The sequence below is a fragment of the Puma concolor genome, chromosome A1, assembly GCF_028749965.1.
Source record: "Puma concolor isolate L17-30 chromosome A1, mPumCon1.1.hap2, whole genome shotgun sequence".
Taxonomy (NCBI): domain Eukaryota; kingdom Metazoa; phylum Chordata; class Mammalia; order Carnivora; family Felidae; genus Puma; species Puma concolor.
Genome location: NC_141667.1, coordinates 150,508,242 through 150,528,644, shown reverse-complemented (window position 1 = coordinate 150,528,644; position 20,403 = coordinate 150,508,242). Strand labels below are relative to the sequence as shown.

The window sequence follows — 20,403 nt, the reverse complement described above, 5'->3', positions numbered from 1 at the left end:
GATTTCTGCAACTTCACTGAATTCATTTATTCTGATAGTTCCTAGGTGGAGTCTTTAGAGTGTTCTATATGGAGTATCATGTCATCTGCAAATAGTGAGTTTTACTTCTTCCTTACCAGTTTGGATGCCTTTTATTTCTTTTTCTTGTCTGATTGGTATGGTAGGACTTCCAGTACTCTGCTGAATGAAAGTAGTAGTGAACGTGGATATCCTTGTCTTGTTCCTGAGATCTTAGAGGAAAAGCTTTCACTTTTGCACCATTTAGTATGGTATTAACTGTGGGCTTGACATATATGGCCTTTATTATGTTGAAGTGTGTTTCCTCTAAACCCGTTTTATTGAGAGTTTTTATCATGAATGGATATTGTACCCTGTCAGATGCTTTTCCTGCATCTTATTGGGATGAACAATTGGTTGTTATCCTTCTCTTGTTGATACCATGTATCACATTAACTAATATGCGAACATTGAATCACCCTGGAATAAACCTGGAATAAATCCTACTTGATCATGGCGAATGATGATCCTTTTAACATAGTGCTGAAATTGGCTTGCTAAGATTTTTTTGATTTTTGCATCTGTATTCATCAGGGATTTTGGTCCATAATTTTCTTTTCTTGCAGTGCCTTTGTCTGGTTTTGGTATCAGGGTAATGCTGATACAATGCTCATATAATGAATGTACAAGTTTTCTTTCCTCTTCTATTTTTTGGAATAGTGTGAAGAGAATAGGTATTAACTCTTTAAATGTTTGCCAGAATTCAAGACTACCAGGGACGGCTGGGAGCAGAGCACACGGTGCTAGCACAGTGTGTGGAGACAGAACTGGCTCCCACACGCATCCCGTTATCCTGGCTGGGGGAGGGCAAGTGAAATGGTGCCTACTAGCACTTTTGTTCCAGAAGAGAGCTCCTACAGATCCCTGCCCCTCCAGCATATATCCTAAAATTAGTTAACTAAGATCTTCACATATATACTCAGGTGCTTTTCAAACTACTGTTTCTGTGCTGTGTTGGGCACAGTTATTTATCGTGTTGGCTCTTTACGGACAGGGACTTGGTTTCCTATCACCCTCCAGCTCTCTTAGTGTTAAGCTCCAGATTTACAAAGCCAGATGTTATATAGGGACTGGTCTTCCCAGTGCAGGTCCCTGAGGCCAGGGGTGCCTCGTGTGGGGTCTGACCCCTCCCATTTGTGGCCAGTCACTCCAAGGGTTTGGTCCTTGACTGCACTCATCTCTGCCCCTCCTACCCTTCCCAATATTATCTTGTTACAACTAGCTGTGCAAAGTCTGTCCTGCCATGCTTCACATCATTTTGAGTTAGTTAGGATACATGTAGTTGTTGCCCCCGTATGTCCGTGGTACGAGGTAAGCTTAAAATCCTCCTACCCAGCCCCACCACCCTCCCCATACTTCTGCTCGTTCTTGGTGTTTTAAATCTTCCCAACCCCACTGCACTCAGACTTTGCTTTCTTCTGTCACCGGAGCCACAGGCACTAAGGCAGAAGTCTCTGCTGGGCCTCGGTCACTGCATCCCCGCAACATAGGCCAAGGTCAGCCTGGCCAGCCTCACACAGTAGGGCAAAGGTCAAACTTTGACGTGGCCACTGACTAGCTGTGTGGCCCTGAATCTCCAAGTCCTAGAATAATGACAGTTATTGATCTGCTGGTCCCTCAAACATTTTAACTACATTGTCACGTGGGATGCCCACACAGGCATGTTTGGTTTTGCAGGTGAGGAACTAAGGCTGCACAATAACGTGGTCCCAGCAAGTCAGGGGCAGGGCTGATGGTGATCTTCGGCTGTTACAACCGACCACAAGCCTCTTCCACACTGCCCTCGGGTAGTGATGCAGGGTCCTGCCTGTTCCTACTCTCAGATGCCTTTATAGGCCGTCAAACCCTGGTTCCAGTGCGCACTTGGCTCCTGAGGGAAGAGAGGCCAGGCCCCATGCTGTGCTCACCTCCTGGGGTCTTCTGTGCAGCCACTCCCCACCCCACCCCACCCCCACCGGCTTCAAACCTTCCCCCGCGGTTCCAGAGAGACCTTCCCATCTGTTTGACAGTGAGCTGACAGGACAGCTCTTCCCCCCTTTCTAGATGGTCTCATGGGCCTTTCCTGCTGACCACTCCTCTCAGGCACCCTCTCACCTGATTCTAAGTTTCCATGGGAATACTCTTTTCTGGAAAGCCTGGTCATAGAATTTGGCAGAGGATTTGAGGTGAGGGCATTTATTTGCCCTGCTTTGCCAAACCACAGAATGAAAGCAGGTCCCTAGCCTGCCAGCACAAGAACTAGCAAGTAGGCAGAACAGAGTGAAAAGTGGGAGAACCCTGAGGCAGAGGACACAGCAGTGCAGGCACAGGGACCCTTCTCTCCCATCCCTGGGTCCTGCTGGGCCACTGGCACTTGTTCTGAATGGCGGACCTGATCATCTTCTCTCCTTTCCGTTGCAGGACCACACTGGCTTGATGGGGAAGGTCAAAGACAAAAGCAGTCACAAGGACCGGGGCACCAGGGAGCTTTTTGTTCCTCAGGGGGATCCTCCACAACCTGCCCACCATGTCAGGACCATGCCTTCCAAGTGGGAACGATTCCTTCAGCCGCCTGGAAACAGCCAATGTGTGGACATGGAGCCCCCAGTTCCTTTGAATAGAGACCCTAGGCCAGCCGAGGTGGCACTGACTGAGCAGGGGACCCTTAGGGCCCAGACCCCAAGGGAGAGGTACGTCAGCAGGCCCCATGATGCACCCGAGCTTCTCTGGCTCACACACACGCTCACATCCGGCTCCCAGAGGCCCTGCGTAAAGACCACCAAACAGCCATGGGACACCAATCCTCTGGCAAAGGGTGGGTCCTTAGCCACAGGGGCACAAGAGCCCCCACTTGTGCAACTGTGTGACCTCTTTAAAACTGGGGAGGACTTTCAGGACCACTTGTGAACTGAAACTAGAATTTTACTAACAGACATATTTGTTGTATGAGCAAATTAGACCTCTTGGCCACTGGAAAGGGGGCTCCCCAAGTAGCTTTTAAATGGTTCCCATAAATAGGGGTGCCTGGCTGGCTCAGTTGGAAGAGTGTGTGACTTTATCTCAGGATGAGTTCAAGTTTCACATTGGGTGTAGATTTTTTTTTTTTAAAAAGTTTCCATAAGTGATCCCCAGTTCTGTCAAGAAAGACACACTACAGGGCACTGGGTGGCTCAGATGGTTGAGCGTCTCCTCTGGCTCTTTAGTTCAAGCCCCACGTTGGGCCTTGTTATGTCAGTGCGAAGCGTAGTTTGGCTCCTCTGCCCCCTCTCCTGTCCCTCCCCCTGCTCACACAGGTGTGGTCTTTCAAAAATAAAATGACAAACAACTATCAGGTCATCTCTGGTTGCAACATCTTTGATTAAGGTGCTTACAGATTGTTTACAACATAGCAACAGAATGGTTACAAAGGGTTTCTTTAAAAGCAAGGACACGCGGGAAAGGAGAGAAGTAGAAGTACAGTGGTTAACGACAGGCAGTATCCGTGAGCTCCAGCCTCCGTCCCCTCAGTCCCCCCTCCTGACCAGTCCCAGGCTGCACTAGTCTCCCCTCCTGCACTTGCTCCTCCTCCACCCCGACAGGAGACAGGATGTTGGCGGGACTCGTCTGAACTTGGAGCGGATCAGGTTTCTAGCAGAAAATCAACTACATGTCAGCATGTGAGTAGTGATTAAAAAAGGCAGAAGGCCATTAGGCAAGACATTCTGGACTGCTGGTGTAATCCTGGTGGGGGGAGAACAGGAATATGCCGCCATGTGGCCTCAGTGTCCTCCCCAGCAAGGACTTTCAATCTGCCCCAGGAAGCCTCCATGTACCCAAGGAAAGCTGGTAGATGTTTCTCAGACATTGGCACACACGCTGGGGTCTCCTCCTCTCACTTGTTCTCCTGCCCTATATGGCTTCATGCATCCCCGCCCCCCAGATTCTGGAAGAATGCAGAGAAACTGGCCATTACAGAGGCCCTGCTGTTCTACACTAGCTCAAAACAACTATGAGACAAGAAAGGGGACAGAACAAGTGAGCAAAAGCTGTCACAACGGCAGTGGATGCTTTGAATACTGGATGGTGTCCAGGGCAGCCCCGATGTCATAGTTCTTGGTCTGTAGGAGCCTGGTGAGCCAGCCGCCTTCGTCTGAGAACCCCATGGACAGCATCTGGGAGAGGGACTCTATCAGCCGGGGGTCAGCTTCTGCCAGAGAGAGGACAAAAGCCATGAGGGCGAGTCCAGCCAGCCAGCACCCCGTGCCTGTGGAGCCAGCCCTTCCACGGGCTCTCTGACCTTCAGAGTGAAGTTCCCAGGCCAGGGTTGACCAGCTTTCCCGTAAAGGGCCAGAGAGTAAATATCTTAAGCTGTTGTGTGAGGCTATATGGTTTCTCACAACTACTCAGTTCTGCCATTACAGCATAAAACAGCCAGACGCTGTGTCAACAGACAGGCACGGCTGTGCTCCAGTAAAACTTCTATTCTGGACACTGCCATTTTAATTTCATCTAGTTTTCATATCTTGATTTTTTTCCAACCATGGTAAAAATGAAAAACTCACTCTTGTCCCAAAAGCTATAGGTTGCTGCCCCCTGCCCTGAGGCAGAGAACATACATACAAATCTGGCCCACAGCCGGGTTTTCACCTGTTTTACCATTTCAAACATTGTCGTCTCGTGACCATAACGAACCAAAGCAATAGGTCAGCTGCCTTTCCTACTCAATGCACCCGGGGCTGCGCAGTCCTCACGTGGCCCTACCGCCAGGCACACCACCCTCCACAGGTCGGCCTTCCCGGCTCCTGTAGGAGCTCTGTGATCGACATTTCCCTCAGGGAAATGGAAGGTGGACTTTGAATCCACTTCTAGGGGCACGTGGCGGTGCCAGAGCCGTGAAATCCCACAGCCTTCATGACTCTGGGTCTGGAAGCTAAAGGGAGGGGACTAGATGCTCTGAAGGATAAAGATAGAAATATAAAACTGTTTGAAATCACTTGCCTGGGGGCAGATGTGGGTACACCGCGGCCTCCTTCAGCCCTGTGGGCCCTTCCTGAGAAGAGTCTAGGGAGGCTGGCCCTTCGGACTCGGGCATCTGTAGAGACTGGAGTTCACCTGTAGATGGGTCTACTTCTTTTGAAGATAAATGAGTCCAGTCCTCGTCCCCTCCTGAACAGTTATCAGACTCCATCTGTTCCTGGAACAGAAGCAGTCATGAGCACACAAGGACCCGCCCGCAGCCCCAGTTCCTGGGAGAGGCAGGTGTGGACAAAGGGCAAGGAAAGTTCTAGCAGAGGGCTCACAGACTGAACTGTAACAGAAAGGCCATCAGCCAGCCATGTAAGCACCAGGCAGTGGCTGTGGCCTCTGGAGGGGGAGACTTGCCTCAGGCTGCCCCGGCTCTAGAGCTATCTTGTCCATCTGCTCTGCCAGAGACCGCGCGGCACCCTCCGTGTCCCCGTCCGGTTTGCTGGGGTCAGAAGAGCAACTGCTCGGCTGAGAGCTACACTTCTCCTCCGTGCTGGAGCTGCCCGGAGAGACGGGCGTGAGGCGGCTTCTCTTCCCTCCATGTTCCACGTCAATATCCACTTCAATGCCTAGAGAGGCCGAGGAGGAAATAAAAACCAGTGAGGCCTTCACAGGGCCTCCCTGATGTGACAGTGTGTGGGGCTCACGAGCTTACAGAGCCCTTCCATGTTCAGTCCCCCTGAGCGTCACGGGTCAGGACAGAGTGGGATCTGCTACGCTCCAGTCACACAGACAGAGCAGGACCAGGCAAATGGATGGTCATCTCTTTATCTTCAAGATCCCAAGGGCTGACTGCTCCCAATATCCTGGCTTCTAGAAAAACTCTGCTGACTTGTCCACCTCATTGGACCTTTCTCTTCTTCCAACTTATGGAACTTTAATCTCCGCTAACATCCCAGATCAGCTTTGGAGCCAGAAACCCCATAAAGAGATCTTGTCTTTCCCTAAATGTGTGGGCAGCAGCTGTACGGCAGGCAGGGCCAAGCCCTAGGAATGGGGAGCCAAACCCCCAGGTGGCCAGGCTGTCCCAGCCACAGCGCTGAGGACCACATGAAGCATCACACTTGTGTGTGGGGCCTGGTGATGTGAAAACCAGAGTAAATGCTAGAATCCTGCTTAACTTTGTGAGGCTGGAAGCACAGGCCAGCAGGTCTCCTCTGGTCTCTCACACGGGCACATGCTCACTGAGGACCCGGAAGGTGGTCCCTGGTGCTCTTTTTTAAGTTTGTTTTTGAGAGAAGAGTGACAACACACCAGCAGGAAGGGCAGAGACAGATGGGCAGAGGATCTGAAGCGAACTCTGCACAGAGAGCAGCAAGCCCGATGTGGGGCTCAAACTCAACAACCATGAGATCATGACCTGAGCCAAAGTCAGACGCTTAACCTACTGAGCCACCCAGTGCCCTAATGTTTATTTTTGAGAGAGCGTTGAGTGGGAGAGAGGCAGGGAGAGAGAGATAGAATCTAAGCAGGCTCCATGCTGTCAACACAGAGCCTGGTGTAGGGCTCGATCTCACGAACCATGAGATCACGACCTGAGTCAGACACTTAACTGACAGCTACCCAGACGCCAGGCTGTGTTTCTAACTAATTTATCAAAGGATGACACGCCACGGCTTAGAGTCAGCTCCTAAAGGCTATCTCAAAGACTCCCTGTCCCCCACCACAGCCTGCCCACTCCCAAAAGACAGCTTTCAATCCATACTGCTCTTCCTTGTTGGCTTCTTATTCTAGATCCACTTACCTCCCCTTCCCCTATGCTTTCAAAACTTTCATTGACAACACTGTGTTTATATTAATGCCACTATATAAATATTGTTCTTTCCCAGCCCAAATACTGAACTTATTTCCTTGTAGTTTTTTTTTTTTTTCTTTTTTCCTTTTGCAACATTAATGACACTCACTTTTCTCATTTGCTGACTCTCTCCGTATTCTGCCAACAGCTCTATGGAATTTTCTACCTGTGTTAAGTGCCAGATACCCCTGCAAGTCCAGTTTTTCCCTGGAAACCATCCCTCTAGCACCACCCCCGGCACTGCCCCATGCTGGCAGCTCCCTGGGCCAGAGGCACAGCTATGCTGCACCTGCCTCTCCTCTCCCACCTGACGCCTCCCCATCTTGCTCATGTTTTGGGTCCCGTATTTTGAGCACCTTCCTCGTTCTGTGTTTATGTCTTCATTTTGTTGGGTTGGGGGAGGGTCGGAGCCAAGGAAGATGACTAAGACCTTGCATACCTGAAAACAACTTTGTTCTGCCCTCACACTTGACAATCAGGTGGGGGTAGCTCTCTTGGTTGAAAAACCATTTCAGCTCAGGCTTTTGAGGTCACTGGTTGTTCCATGGTATTCCAGCTTCCAGTGCTGGCTCTTTGAACTCTCCAGTTTTTAGGATAACCTGGAGCATTTCCAGAGCCTCCCTTTATCCAAAGGGCTCTGAAACCAGGCAATAAGCTCTGGTGTGGGGTTTTTGGTCATTGTCCAAGACAACTGGGGTCCCCTTCAACCCAGAGGTTAATGTCCTTAGTGCTGAGATGCTCTTACATTCTTTGCTCATTTCCTTCCTTCGGTTTTGTCTGTTCTTTCTAGCATTTCTATTATTCATCCTATACTGGGCCTCCAGGATCAATCCTCAAATCTTCTCACTTTTTCCCTCTTCTCATCTCTATTTGTTTTGCTTCTGGAATATTTCCTCAAAATGACCTGAAAATCCAAGCCCCCTTCTGAGGTCTTTGTTATTTTTCTTCTGGATTCTAAGAACATTCTTATCTGTTCTTATCTTGGAGCGCACCTGGTGGCTCAGTCTGTCTTTGACTCAGATCATGATCTCACGGTTTGGAAGTTCAAGCCCCATGTCGGACTCTCTGCTGTCGGTGTGGAGTCCACCTCGTATCCTGTCTCCCTCTGCCTCTTCCTTGCTCACACGCAAGCTCTCTCTCTCTCAAAAATAAACATTAAAAAAAATTTTTTTTAATCTGTTGTCATTTTATGGTATCCTATTCTTTTTTCAAGGATAGAAATATATTTTTGTATCTCACTGAGGATGTTAACATTCTTTTTCCTGTAATGTCCTTTCCCAAGTTCCTTGGGAAATCTGTTGTCATTTTATGGTATCCTATTCTTTTTTCAAGGATAGAAATATATTTTTGTATGTCACTGAGGATGTTAACATTCTTTTTCCTGTAATGTCCTTTCCCAAGTTCCTTCTTGTCCATGTGCTGAGATTTTCCCAAATGGTTGGTGATCCATGGCAGTCGATCCTAGTGAGGCACTCCCTGTGGGGCCAGGGCCATCATTCATTTCCCTCTGCAGGGTGACTGGGTGTATGGCCAGGCATCAGGATCCTAGGCAGCAGAGCTGCGGAACTCTGCTCCAGCATGCTCGGCCTCCCCTGAGCAGGGACTCCCTAGCGCCTGCTAGAGACCCACTGCTCATTCATGGTGCCCAATTCCAGGCTGTGGACACAGGGCAGGGTAAGGTAATAGTGTCCTTAAGGCTAAAGCTTCCCTGGGTCCAGCAATTAAACATCAGGTCTTGTGCATGGGTTGGCAAGGGCCACCATCTGGCTGACCAGCCAGTGATCTCTACGTGATCCCGGAACAGTGGTCTTAACTGCTCCTTGGCCTCTCCTGGACCCTGAGAGGCCATCTTGCCTCTCACCAGTATTCCTGTGCAGGATGCGGGCTTCTGATGCCTCCACTGTTGGTTACTACCCTCCATCCATTTCCCACCTTCCAAAGTTTGATGTCACCTCATCTTGTCCCCTATCATTTTTTCACCATGTTGTAAACATCCCTTTACTGTTATTTTGGTAGAGTTTGAGGACCAAACAGAGATAAAGACAGGCTTAGCTACCAATACCCACCCCCCCATCTGCCATAGTTAAGCTGTTTTTACCCTACTATCCTCCAATATTTCATCATGAAAGGTTCCAACAAACAGAAAATTTGGAACAGTACAATGAACACCCACATACTCTCACTTTTCTCTATGGATGAACGATGGGACTTCTGTCAATGAACGAGAGATTCTAGAAGCCAGGTTCTCCAACTGATGATAACCTGACACTTAGGGGCTTACAATATGTACCACAGTCTGTGCCCTGCTTCCCCCAAAGCCTCTGTGTGGGGAAGGGTTTTCTCAAGTCCTGGACGTCAGGGACTGCAAACTCAGGCCAGGAACAGTCCTGGGACTCAGCGGTGGACCTGCTCAGCTGGTTCTCATGGCACCTACCAAAAAAGGCCTTGGAGTTTTACTTTAAAGCCGCTGAGTCACTGCACATAGACCGCCCTCTGGGAGGTATTAACTGCTGTCCCTGGGCCCCAGCTCTGGGAACAGTCCCTTCTCGGCCATTGGCAGTATGAGTCATCCTAGCCATCAGGTACTCATGAGAAAGGAAGATACCTACAACACCAGAGCTTAATCAATTCCTCAAGTGGCTCTCTGGGACTGAAATTACTCAAAGGCATATTTACTGAAACTTTACTTGTTTTGTAGAGCTCTAGGCTCCTCCCTAGCTGTAGAAAGCAACTCCACCCACTTTGAAAGACTTAAAAAGGGCCTTTACCCTTATCCCAAAACACCTGGGCACTGCCAAAATTATTCCCAGATGTCTTGAGTGGGGCACCCAGGTCAAGGTCTGAAACATGCCACAAGCTCAGATGGGTCTCCGGATGGACAGCAAGTGTGACCCAGAGTGGCCTGGGAAGCCTTCAAAACAGACCCCAGGCCCTACCCAAGACCCATTTACCAGAATCAAAAAAGTGGACCTGAGACTCTACACTGTTCCAAAGTTCCCTACCTGAACCTAAACTTGGCTTTAGGACTCGCCGGCTTGTCTTGTTCGTTCTTTTTAGTGAAGGACTTTGTTCTTCAGAGTCCTTTTAGTAACATTCCCATACAACAAAATCTATACCCCAAAAACCCGTGTTGGTGATTCTGATGCTCAGCCAGCCTAGAGAACCACTGCCCATTAACTGTCTTCCAAAAAGAAGCTTCCCGTGCCCCTAAATCCCAGCCTTTGGAGGACCATCTCTCAAAATACCCAGTGCCTTCACACTCTCAACACCACGTTGTAAGTAAGTGGCAGCTGGGGTTTAGCACTAGCTTATCTCTTGATTTGATGCCCCTTATAAAGCATTAACAACATTAGTTCTTTTCTCTCCCTCAAGTGCCTGAAACTCCAGTACAAAAACAGTATGCGGCCTGAGGTGTTGATGGGCAGCAATGCCAGGACATCACTGCTGCCGCAAAGCTGCGTTCTGGGCTGAAGGAGTGGGAGCTGGGGTGCTCTCACACTGGAGGTGAGGGCAGTCATGCCTCCCCTTCCACCAGCATCCTTTCAGACACTGGACATGACTTCTAGACCATCTGTGTGGGCACTTCCTGCCACTGCAGTCACAAAGCAGGGCACTTCTAGTCAGAGATTATGGAGCCACTATAATCTTGTCACCTTTGTAGTGGGCTATCACTGCCACAAAGCCCTGTCTGGAAGCCCCCACATCAAGACCAGCAGATGCAGAAGGTAACTTCTAAAGCCTCAGGCCAGGGGCACCTGGGTGGCTCAGTCGGTTAAACCTCAGACTTCAGCTCAGGTCATGATTCACAGTTCCTGAGTTCAAACCCCACATCAGACTCTGTGCTAGCTGCAGGGAGCCTGCTTGGGATTCTCTCTCTTTCTCTCTGTGCCTGTCCCCCACTCACCAGCGTGTGCACACTCTCCGAAATGAACTTAAAAAAAAATTACAAAAATAAATAGATAAAGCCTAGGGCCAGTCACACCACCAGGAAGGTACTCGCTGTGGTTCACCCATGGAGAAACCTCACATCTGTGAAATCCAGTGTCACACAGAACTCCTTATCACACACTGCTCCCCAGCTCGAGCACAAGCCAGGCACGTAAGGAAGCACCCAGAAAAGCTGGGGTTGCAAAAAAAAGGGGGGGGGGGAGGGGAGAAAAAAAGAAACAGCATCTCAGCTAACTGCTCACTTAAGTCCTTGGGTAAACCTGAGACTCACGTTCGGGGAAAGTGCAGAGTGCCCTTTGTGGGAAGAACTATCTGAAGTTGACAGGCCAGCCCTGCAGCTGAGCCTCTTGGGATTATCCCAACCACACGCTCACTGCTTCCAATTCACACCACGTGGAAAGCTCAAGAATTTGTCAGGGATTTCAACTGAGTGACCTGGGGTGCAGCACATGGCAAAGGTCAAGGTGAGCCAACAGATGCTCACCAGTATCAAGGGCACAGCAGTGACAACTCCTCTACAGTGTCCCAGGGGCAAGCCACCAGACAGCCACCCACTAGTTCTCGAAACACTGCTGTCAAAGGACAAAGACAGCTACTTACCCAGAGGGCTGAGGGCAGCTGCCACACTCTCCCCTACGTTCTTAAGGAAATTCACGCTGGGGTCCTCCGATGGGCCAGAAGCTTTGATTTGCAAAAAACAAGAACAAAGATGTTTAATTCAAAGCATGTTTCTCAGTGACTTGAACACCTGTTGCAATCCTATCAAGTTCATCATGGGTCCCCTCTATCCCCAGGGGCCTTGTCCTGGCAGCCCTCCCTCACTCTCTCCCACTCTCGGCCCCTTTGTGACCCTGGTGCTCAGAAACCTGTGGGGGATTCAGTACACGCAGTAGAAAAAATGAACCACGTTCTAGCTCAAACCACATCAAAAATCAAACAAACATCCCCATCTTTGTTCCAAAGGATGAGGTATATCGAAGGACAGTTAATAAAATCAGAATAAAACCAAAATCCAAAAATCTAGAACACAAGCCACATGTAAGTTAACTTTGTGATTGTGTTTAAAAAGACTTAAGTGTGGGTGGGTGCCTGGGTGCCTCAGCTGGTTGAGTGTTTGACTCTTGGTTGGTTTTGGCTCAGGTCACGAACTCATGACCCATAGGATCAAGCCCCATGTCAGGCTCTGCGCTGCCAGTGTGGAGCTTACTTGGGACTCTCTGCCCCTCCCTTGCTCTCTCTCAAAATAAGCCAAACATTTAAAAAAAAAAAAGGATGGGGCGCCTGGGTGGCGCAGTCGGTTAAGCGTCCGACTCCAGCCAGGTCACGATCTCGCGGTCCGGGAGTTCGAGCCCCGCGTCAGGCTCTGGGCTGATGGCTCAGAGCCTGGAGCCTGTTTCCGATTCTGTGTCTCCCTCTCTCTCTGCCCCTCCCCCGTTCATGCTCTGTCTCTCTGTGTCCCAAAAATAAATAAACGTTGAAAAATAAATAAATAAAAAATAAATAAAAAAATAAAAAAAAAAAAAAGGAAAAGAGAAAGAAAAAAATAAAAAAAGACTTGAGCAGAGGCACCTGGATAGCTCAGTCAGTACAGCATGGGACTTTTGATCTCAGGGTCGAGTTCAAGCTGCATGTTGGGTGTAGACCTTACTTTAAAAAAAAGGGGGGCAGTGGGGGGGCTCAGTCACTTAAGCATCTGACTCTTAATTTCAGCTCAGGTCATGATCTCAGCTTCGTGGGACTGAGCCCCACATCAAGCTCTGCATCAAGCTCTGCACCGACACGTGGATCCTGCTTGGCATTCTCTCTCTCCCCTGCCCCGTCTACCCCCCCCCAGCTCATGCTGTCTCTCAAAATAAATATATAAACTTTAAGTAAGTAAATAAATAAATAAATAAAAGCCTTGAGCAGATTTGGCTGATTTTGCTGGCAGCCAACACAAAAGCAGCAGCGGGCATATCACAGAGGTGTGGGAGCTCTCAGGGCCTCCCTGCCTGTAGGTGAAGGCCACCTCAGAAGGGCAGCATTGTGAGGCAGAAGCTGGGGGAAGATTACAGCTGATCACGCCTGGGCCGTGGCTAGATTCAGTGCACGTGAGTTAGTGGCCTTGGGCACTTAGGTGCCTCAGTTTTCCGGCTATGAAATGAAGACAATGTCCCCCCACTTTGCAGGGTTTTGTTAGGATCAAATGCCATGAACAGCTGTGAAGTGTCTGCCGGGCCACAGGCCCAGCAGCAGACTCTGGACTTGGGGAAGGCCCTCCGGCTCCACCAGCCCTGCCATCTCACCCTTCAGAAGCCGGCAGACTCAAACCTCACCTGACTCCGCCGCAGGGCTAGGGCGGGCATCCCCTGCACGAGGGGGACGTGGGCTCCAATTCCCCGGTGGGCCCATCTCCCAGCCGGGCCACCCAAAGTGCCCATGTTTCAGTTTCCGGAGCCAGCGGCTATGCGAGAAGCCCTGATGGGGAGCAAGCAGAGGGGTGGCACAACACCATGTCAGGGGACTCCCTCCGCCCCAGGCCCACTCCAGGCCCACCCCAGCCCTCAGGGAAGCCCTACTCACCTCGGAGAAGGGCCCAAAGGTGGTGGGGAAGACAAGCTTGTTGTGCTCTCTGTGCAAGCCCTTCCCCTCACAGGCAGCACACAAGTCATAGTCCGGGCAGACGCTGCATTTGTAGCGGGTCCCCACCACCGGCCCATTGCAACCATCACAGATCACGTTGGGGTGCACCATGCTGCGGGGTGCCTCCTGAGCACACGGGGGGCGGTGGTCCCGCCGGCACTCCTTCTTCTCTGCAGGAAGGGCAGAGAGCTGAGAGGTGGGACCCCAGAAGTCTCCCGTTCATCACCACCATAGGGCTTTCAGTTAGCAGGCCCCAGCCCTACTCTCCAGACAGAGTCCCTGCAGAACTCAGCTGTTCAAGTGACAGTAACAAAGGGACCTGAGAAACTGCCAGGAGGTTCCTGGTCCTTTTGCTGGTTACCCAGACGAGCGAGAAGTGGCAGGGAGCTGTGTCCACACAGCTTTGGTCTTGCCCCATATTACAATAAACCCCACAGCACCCCCAAAGCTGTCCCAGCCCAAGGCACCTGGTCTAGGCATAATCAAGAATGAACCCAGAGATCCTCAGGCCCCACCCCATGCGGTGGACAGACTCCTTTCTCGGGCCAAGCACAGTGATGATTAAGTCTTGGTTTCAACCCACAGGTTCTTTCCCCCTCCCACTCTGAAGGGATTTCTCAAAAATCTCAAGCTGACCTTACTTAGAAGAAGCACCCAGCTTCAGACCTTTACCTTTAATGTAAATACGGAAGATGTCATCCTTCACATAGGACATTGCCATGGTCAGCTCCTCGTCGCTGGAAAAGGCAACCAAGTCTCCGTCCTCATCTAGATTGTTTAAAAGACAGCACGTAAGCACCCAGAGCTTCTCAGCCCAACACAAGCTGCTCAGAGGGGCTGAGGCCAACCCTAAAGGGGCACCTGCAGGCCTAGAAACTGAGGCACACCTATGTGAGCCAAGGGCCAGCAGGGCTGAGGCCAGAGGTCAGAATGCCCTTTCACTCCCCACTGCCTGGAAGGTAAGCACCCCAACATGGGCCGTGGACGCCCACGGGAGACAGAGCATGTGTTCGTAGGGACAGCTGGCCACCTGCTCTGCCTTTAAGCCAGCTGTCCTGTAAACAGGTGCTGCCTCGGTCCACTTCCGACCACGCTTTAGACCCATCTTCAACTGCAGGAGATCCATACCTGTGATGGGTTCCTAGGGGCCCAGCCCTTCCAAAGGCCTTGGACCTCCTGTGGTTTAGGTCTGCCTACTTCCTGCTCCAATGAAGCTGAAGTATCTGTACGTACTCTTGCATTTTTACACTTAGATTTAGCTAATGGTGTTCAAGTCCCACCACGTAGGCCAAACCACACAGTACATTACACCATGCAGACTGGGCCAGGTCTGTGGGCCACCAGATGAAACGTCCACCACAAGAACAGGGGCAGGATATCATAAGGTGATTAACCAAAATATCCATCAACTAATGAATGCATAAACAAAATGTGGTATGTCCGTAAAATGAGAGACTATTCATCACAAAAAGGAATTAAGTACTGAACTATGCTACAGCACATGTAAACCTCGAAAATGTTATGCTAAGAAGCCAGTCACCAAAGAATACATAATGGTCAGATTCCATGTACAGATTTATGTGAAATGTCCAGAATAAGGACTTCCATACAGAAAAAGATCAGTGGTTGCTTAGGGGTGAGGAGAACAGGAAGAGAGTCAAAGGGTACACTTCCTTTGTAATTTGATGAAAAGGTTCTGAAAACTGTGATGATAGTTGCACAAGTCGCTCAAAACTGTGCACGTTAAGTGGGTGAATTGTAAGTGAATTACAGCTCAATAAAGTCATCACAAAACAAAACAAAACAATCCAGAAGCGGGCAGACCAGCTGGCAGCACTCCTAAAGGAGGTCCCGGCGCTGCCCCTCCCCAGGGGCCGGCCTTGGCTGCCCGCCTCCCTCCCAGCCACAACCACTTCCCCACCCCACCCACCAGCAGCCACCAGTCACACCAGCGCAGCAAGAAACTGAGCTGGTTCCCGGGCTTCTGTCCCTCCACCGACGCTTCTGAAGAATGTTTTGCTTTTGGCCCTCTGTCCACTGCCAGGGGGACAGTGTGCGCACTCGTCAGCCAGGCAGCCCTGCCTGAGCCCTCGCACCCCCGCGCTCATTCTCCCGTCTCACTTCTGCCCCCGGCCGGCCCTTCCCGGGCCCTATCTGAACCCCCACCCGGCCCTAGCCAGCCCAGATTCGGCAGCCACAGGATGTCAGCGTAACCTGAGTGCCCGCCCGGAGCCGGCTAGGACGCCCCCACGCGCCCTTGCCAAGATCTGCGACGTCACGGCGGGGGGAGGGGCGGCGCCCTGCGCCCCCGGGCCTGAAACCCACCGAGAGAGCCTTGCAGCACCGGGCCCAGAAGTGCGCCCGAGGCCGACTCGACGCCCACCCAGACAGCGGTCAGAGCAGACCCCGGCAGGCTCCGCCAGGCCGGACGAGAAGGGCCAGCCACCCGGCCCCGCACGGCAAGCCTGCGTCAAGGCCCCAAGCAGCTGCCCGAGGGCACCCGGCCCGCTCACCGCGATAGTGCGTCTGGAAGCCTCCGGGCCGCAGCGCGGGGAACAGCGTGGCCACCCGGCTCAGCAGCCGTTCGCAGGGTCCGGGCCCAGCCGCGACCTCCGCCTCGGCCTCCGCCTCCGCCTCGGGTTCTGGGCTGAAGCAGAAGCTGAAGCGGCGGATCTCACGGGCCGCGTCCTCCTTGCCCAGAAGGTAGGCCTTGACGGTGAGCGACGCCATCACTGCTTGCTGGTGAGGAGGAAACGAGCTGGGCCGCAGCGGCAAAGAGCGCTCGGCTTTTGTAGAGAACGCGGGAAGCCCCGCCCAGGACGGCCTCCTGGGGGCGGGGACCCGGCGGCCCGCTCCGCCCCCCAGGCGAGCGCGCGCCGCCCTGCTTGGGCCTCCAGCAAGCTCCCCCATCTTCTCCCGCGCCCCCAAGTGTTCCCTCACAGTCTCCGGTACTCCCGTAATGCCGACACCTCTCCTCATGTCCTTAGCGCACCCCAAGAGACCGGCCTAGGACTCCGACATCTAGGCCGGGACCCTGGCATCCTCACCTGAGGGGAGGCACCCCGAAGGGGTCCCGCCCCAGAGCCCTCCCAGGCTTGGGCCGGGCGGTGACTCAGCAAAGCAGAACGGAGGCCGCCGGGGATACCCAGCGCAGCGGGAGGGGGCCCACAGAGGCCGGAAGCCCCAGGCCAGAACAAACTAGTCCCCTAGGTTCTGTCCCGAGTCTGCATTCTTCACAGCCTCCCGAAGCACTCGGCTTCCCGGGTGGCAGCCCGCTCCACCGCCCCCAGCATCCCCTATGACGGCCCCTTACTGGCTTGAGGGACATACCCCCAGCTCAGGCCTGAGCATCAGGGAGCTCCCAATATAATAGAGGGTAAGGTTGAGCCCAGAGTCTCCTCACGCTCACCTGGCCGGAGGGTCAGCCAAGGCTTCCTGGAGCCTCGGTAGTCATTACGGGTTCACTGCAGCCCAGGGCGCTCCCCATGGGCAGCCAGGCACCCACCTGTCAGCGCAGAGCTCGGTTCAGCAGGTGGTGCCCCAAGGGCCTGTGTGGCCTCAGGCCTGTGGGTCTCACGGGCACCCCAGGGGTCAGACCAACAGCCCTCCAGCTAGTAACCAAGAAACACTGCTTCATGTGACAAAATCCACCTGTTCGCAAGGTCTGGAGGAAGTTGGGGGGGGGGGGGTCTTGGAAGGAGGTGGGCAGGAAGGGTAGATCATCCCATGTCATCTCCCAGGTCAGGTCCTGTGAGAAGTCAGACCTGCTGAGTCAAAATCCTGTCCTCTCATGGTGTGGTTTGTGGGAGCAGGTAAAACCTCAAGGGATGGGAAACCCAGAAGGGAAGGGTGGGTGGATTTGGCTCAGATGTGAAGGCGGTTTGCCCCTGGAAGCAGAGCAGGGACCTGTCCACAGGTGTGCCTGGTCCTCCCCAGGGGTTCCAGACTAGGCAAGTCTTCACACCCCCGCCCAGGCCAAAGAAGCCTTTTTTGAGAGGATATACCCTCTCAGACCCCTTCCTGCATCCCTATTGGGAGCCTGGGAAACTGACCCAATCCCCAGTGCCCCGCAGACAGGGTCAGGGGGTGTCGGGCAGAAGCTGCAGGGCCCACAGGTGTCCATGGGGGTGACTCAGCAGCCTGGGAGCCTGGCAGCCCAGAACAGGCTGAGCCAAGAGCCCAGCGTCCCACCTCCCCCCAGGTTTCAGCAGCCTCATCTGAATAAGTGGGGGCGCAGAAGGAAAGCCCTTCAGGAAGGGCTCAAGGTGCGGCCCCTGTCCAAACAAGCAGCGGAAATAGATTCTGCCAGCAGAACCTCCTTTGCTTTCTCCTCTGTTCAGCCCCATTTGGGACCGTGGTTTGAGAGGAGGGATGAGGAGTTTAGGTGAAAAGGGGGTGGCAGGGAATGGGGCCCAGGGAAACCAACCTGGAGCCCCGCCCCCCCCCTGCTCTAGAGAGTCCCAGCTGTGACCTTCCCAGGATGCCCTACTGCTGAACATGGCCCTTGCCCTGCCCTCCCCCAAGGCTAGTGAGAAGTAAACAAGGCGGCAGCTGGGGAACCCCCTGGCAGGGCCCTCTCGCCTGCCTGCCGGTTGAGGTCAGGTGGTCTGGCCAGCAGTGAGTCAGCGTCCCATGACCACCGTCATAACAGGGGGATCCCCGCCCTGCTGCCACCTATCTCAGCAACATTTTAACAAGCAGCCAGGAAGCAGGGGTGGGGAGCAGGACCCCCAGAGCCACAAGAGCTCAGAGAGGCCAGGGTGGCAGGGAGCTGGCAGCGTGGAGACCAGAGCCAACCAGAAGGGGGCATTGGACCCCTGACATCTGCTGTCTTTCCCCTTCTTGGGTGTCAGGGACCTCCCCTATGCCCCACTTGCACCTGAGCCAGAAGACCCACTATCTACTGGGCCTGCCATCTTTGGGCATATGACAAGCCTCTCAGTTTCCCCATCTTTGAAATGGGGCTAGAATGGGGCCGCTCCCAGGCAATGCCCCTAGGCTTTGCTAGCTGTTGTTTGGCTGCCTTTGGGGGTGTCCACTGGGCGTAGGGATGTCAGGAAGGAGACTACAGTCAGGGTTGAGGTGAAAGTGTGGGGAGCACGGAAGAGACCTGGGTCAGGATTTTCTGGGGGACAAGCAGGAGTGGCTGGGAGGTTATCTGGTTTAGTTTATTGTTGTCTGGGATGTTGTAACCACCTCAATTCCGCCCCCCTATTCCTCCCCCTTAAAGAAGTAACCCCATCCCTTGACAATGGTTTTCTGAAGTTCCCTGTATTTTCTTTGGGATGTGGAGCCAAGCTTATAGGGGGTGCTGGGGCAACCAGAGACAAGGCCACCGCAGGACTCAGGCCAGGCTGCTGTAGGTCACCTGAAGGAAACCAGGATCACAGGGGATCAGACCCCTCCAGAACCCAGCACTGGGTCCAGGGACTGAGTTTGTCCATGGAGGAATAGAGTGGTTCGTGGGTGAGAGTCCCACACTGAGCTCCACTGTTCTCCCTCACAAGGGAGAGACACACCCTTGGTTCCTAACCATGCTAACTCATTCCACCTGGTGACTTTCCCCTGGCTCCTTCCTCCCCCTACCTGGAACCCTCCCTCCCTCCTCTTGCAACCCAACCTCTCCATAATTGTCACCTCCTCCATGAGGCCTTTCCTGAACAACCCCTTGGGAAAATCCCCAGACACTGAATATTACCTACATTTAACCCTTCCTGCAAAAGTGCATGGGCCAACCAAGAGTGTAGGGGCAGGTGGGGGCACCATGACAGGGTGAGGATGGGGTGGGTCTGGGAGTGTTTCTAAAGAAAAAGGGCTCAAGGTAAGTGTCATCGGGGAAATGGAATAATGCCACGGAGAGTCACGGTTGGGAGAGTTAGGTAATGCTAAGTTGCCTAACTTAGCACCTGGGAGCACATGGCTGCTGGAGGACAGGAGCAGCGGTTCTGGGCTCAGCCGCCTGCCCAGCATTCCCCGGGGGGCGGGACACTTGGGTCCTGAAGGGAGCATTGAGGGTCACCCTCCACGTCTGTCAGAGCCGCTCATGGGTGGTGGGCTCTGGAGACAGCTCTCACCAAAACTGAATGAGAAAAAGAAGACGGCCCACCGCCTAATTCAGGTCATGTGTGTAAAAGACATACCGGAAAGCTCGGTGCCCAAGTTGGGCAGAAACACTAAGCCCCATGGGTGGCACCAGGGACCTCTCTGGCTGAGACCCCAGTCCTACATGCCTGGCAGGGAAGGAACATGCAGCCAGAGCTCAGGCCAAGGTGGGGGGTCCCCAGAGGGAGCTACAGACTGCCCCTGGGTGGAGGCTGGACCCAACCTCATCCTCACCCCACCCTGGTGGTGCCCTCTGGCCAGCCCTTTCTCAAGTATGGGTCCCTGGGCCCCTAGCACTGAGCAGGTCCTTGCCCCACAGACATGCCAGCAGGGACACTGGTTCCCCCCATCCCTGCAGCAACAGGGAGAGCACGCCCACTTCACCCGGCAGATCCTGTGGTCTGATATAGGTGACTGCAGTTCCCCTCAGGCTGTTCATTAAGTGGAACCTGCCAGGATGGAGGCTCAGACGAGGGTCATGGCTGGGATTCAATGGCACCACCCCTCACAGGACTCTCCCATCCTTGGTCCAGACCTACCCCTGGAGTGAGCACTGTTGGGGGCCCCTAGAGGACCATCCTGGCAGCGGATGGTTCTAGAATCAACGGAGAAGCCAAGAGGTGTGGGGGAGGGGGCCATGATGAGACAGAGGGCTGTGACAAGACCACGTACCCTTGCAGACGATCACTTAGATGGGAGCTATGTTTTCTGAAAAGGTGCAGGAGTTTGGGGTCATTGGCTCAGGGCCCTACTTGCCCCTCCCCCAAGTCCCATCAACAACCTTCTAGAAAAGTTAGGGATGCCTGGGTGGCTCAGTCGGTTAAGCATCCAACTTCAGCTCAGGTCATGGTCTCATGGTTTGTGAGTTCAAGTCCCACATGGAGCCCCATGCTGGC

At 53.0% G+C, this 20,403-nt stretch overlaps 2 protein-coding genes across 6 annotated transcripts in view; one reads left to right on the top strand and one right to left on the bottom strand.

Moving 5' to 3' along the window:
- The window catches only part of MRNIP (MRN complex interacting protein), a 20,133-nt gene extending 16,761 nt beyond the window's left edge, over positions 1-3,372 (top strand). For all 4 annotated transcript variants that reach the window (XM_025924893.2, XM_086706413.1, XM_086706407.1 and 1 more), the window contains one exon: positions 2,458-3,372. In XM_025924893.2, coding sequence (XP_025780678.1) covers positions 2,458-2,943 — 486 coding nt within the window. In that variant the 3' untranslated portion in view covers positions 2,944-3,372. The remainder of the gene's footprint in view (positions 1-2,457) is intronic.
- The window catches only part of SQSTM1 (sequestosome 1), a 25,979-nt gene continuing 8,945 nt past the window's right edge, over positions 3,370-20,403 (bottom strand). The window contains exons 1-8 of one of the 2 annotated variants that reach the window (XM_086706393.1): positions 15,919-16,189; positions 14,078-14,173; positions 13,346-13,575; positions 13,099-13,240; positions 11,384-11,464; positions 5,398-5,609; positions 5,014-5,209; positions 3,370-4,222 (exon numbers count right to left, since the gene is read on the bottom strand). In XM_086706393.1, the coding sequence (XP_086562519.1) occupies positions 4,065-4,222; positions 5,014-5,209; positions 5,398-5,609; positions 11,384-11,464; positions 13,099-13,240; positions 13,346-13,575; positions 14,078-14,173; positions 15,919-16,135 (1,332 nt within the window). In that variant the 5' untranslated portion in view covers positions 16,136-16,189 and the 3' untranslated portion in view covers positions 3,370-4,064. Of the gene's footprint in view, positions 4,223-5,013; positions 5,210-5,397; positions 5,610-11,383; positions 11,465-13,098; positions 13,241-13,345; positions 13,576-14,077; positions 14,174-15,918; positions 16,190-20,403 lie in introns of those variants that run through there. The other variant, XM_086706399.1, reaches the window with a different exon arrangement.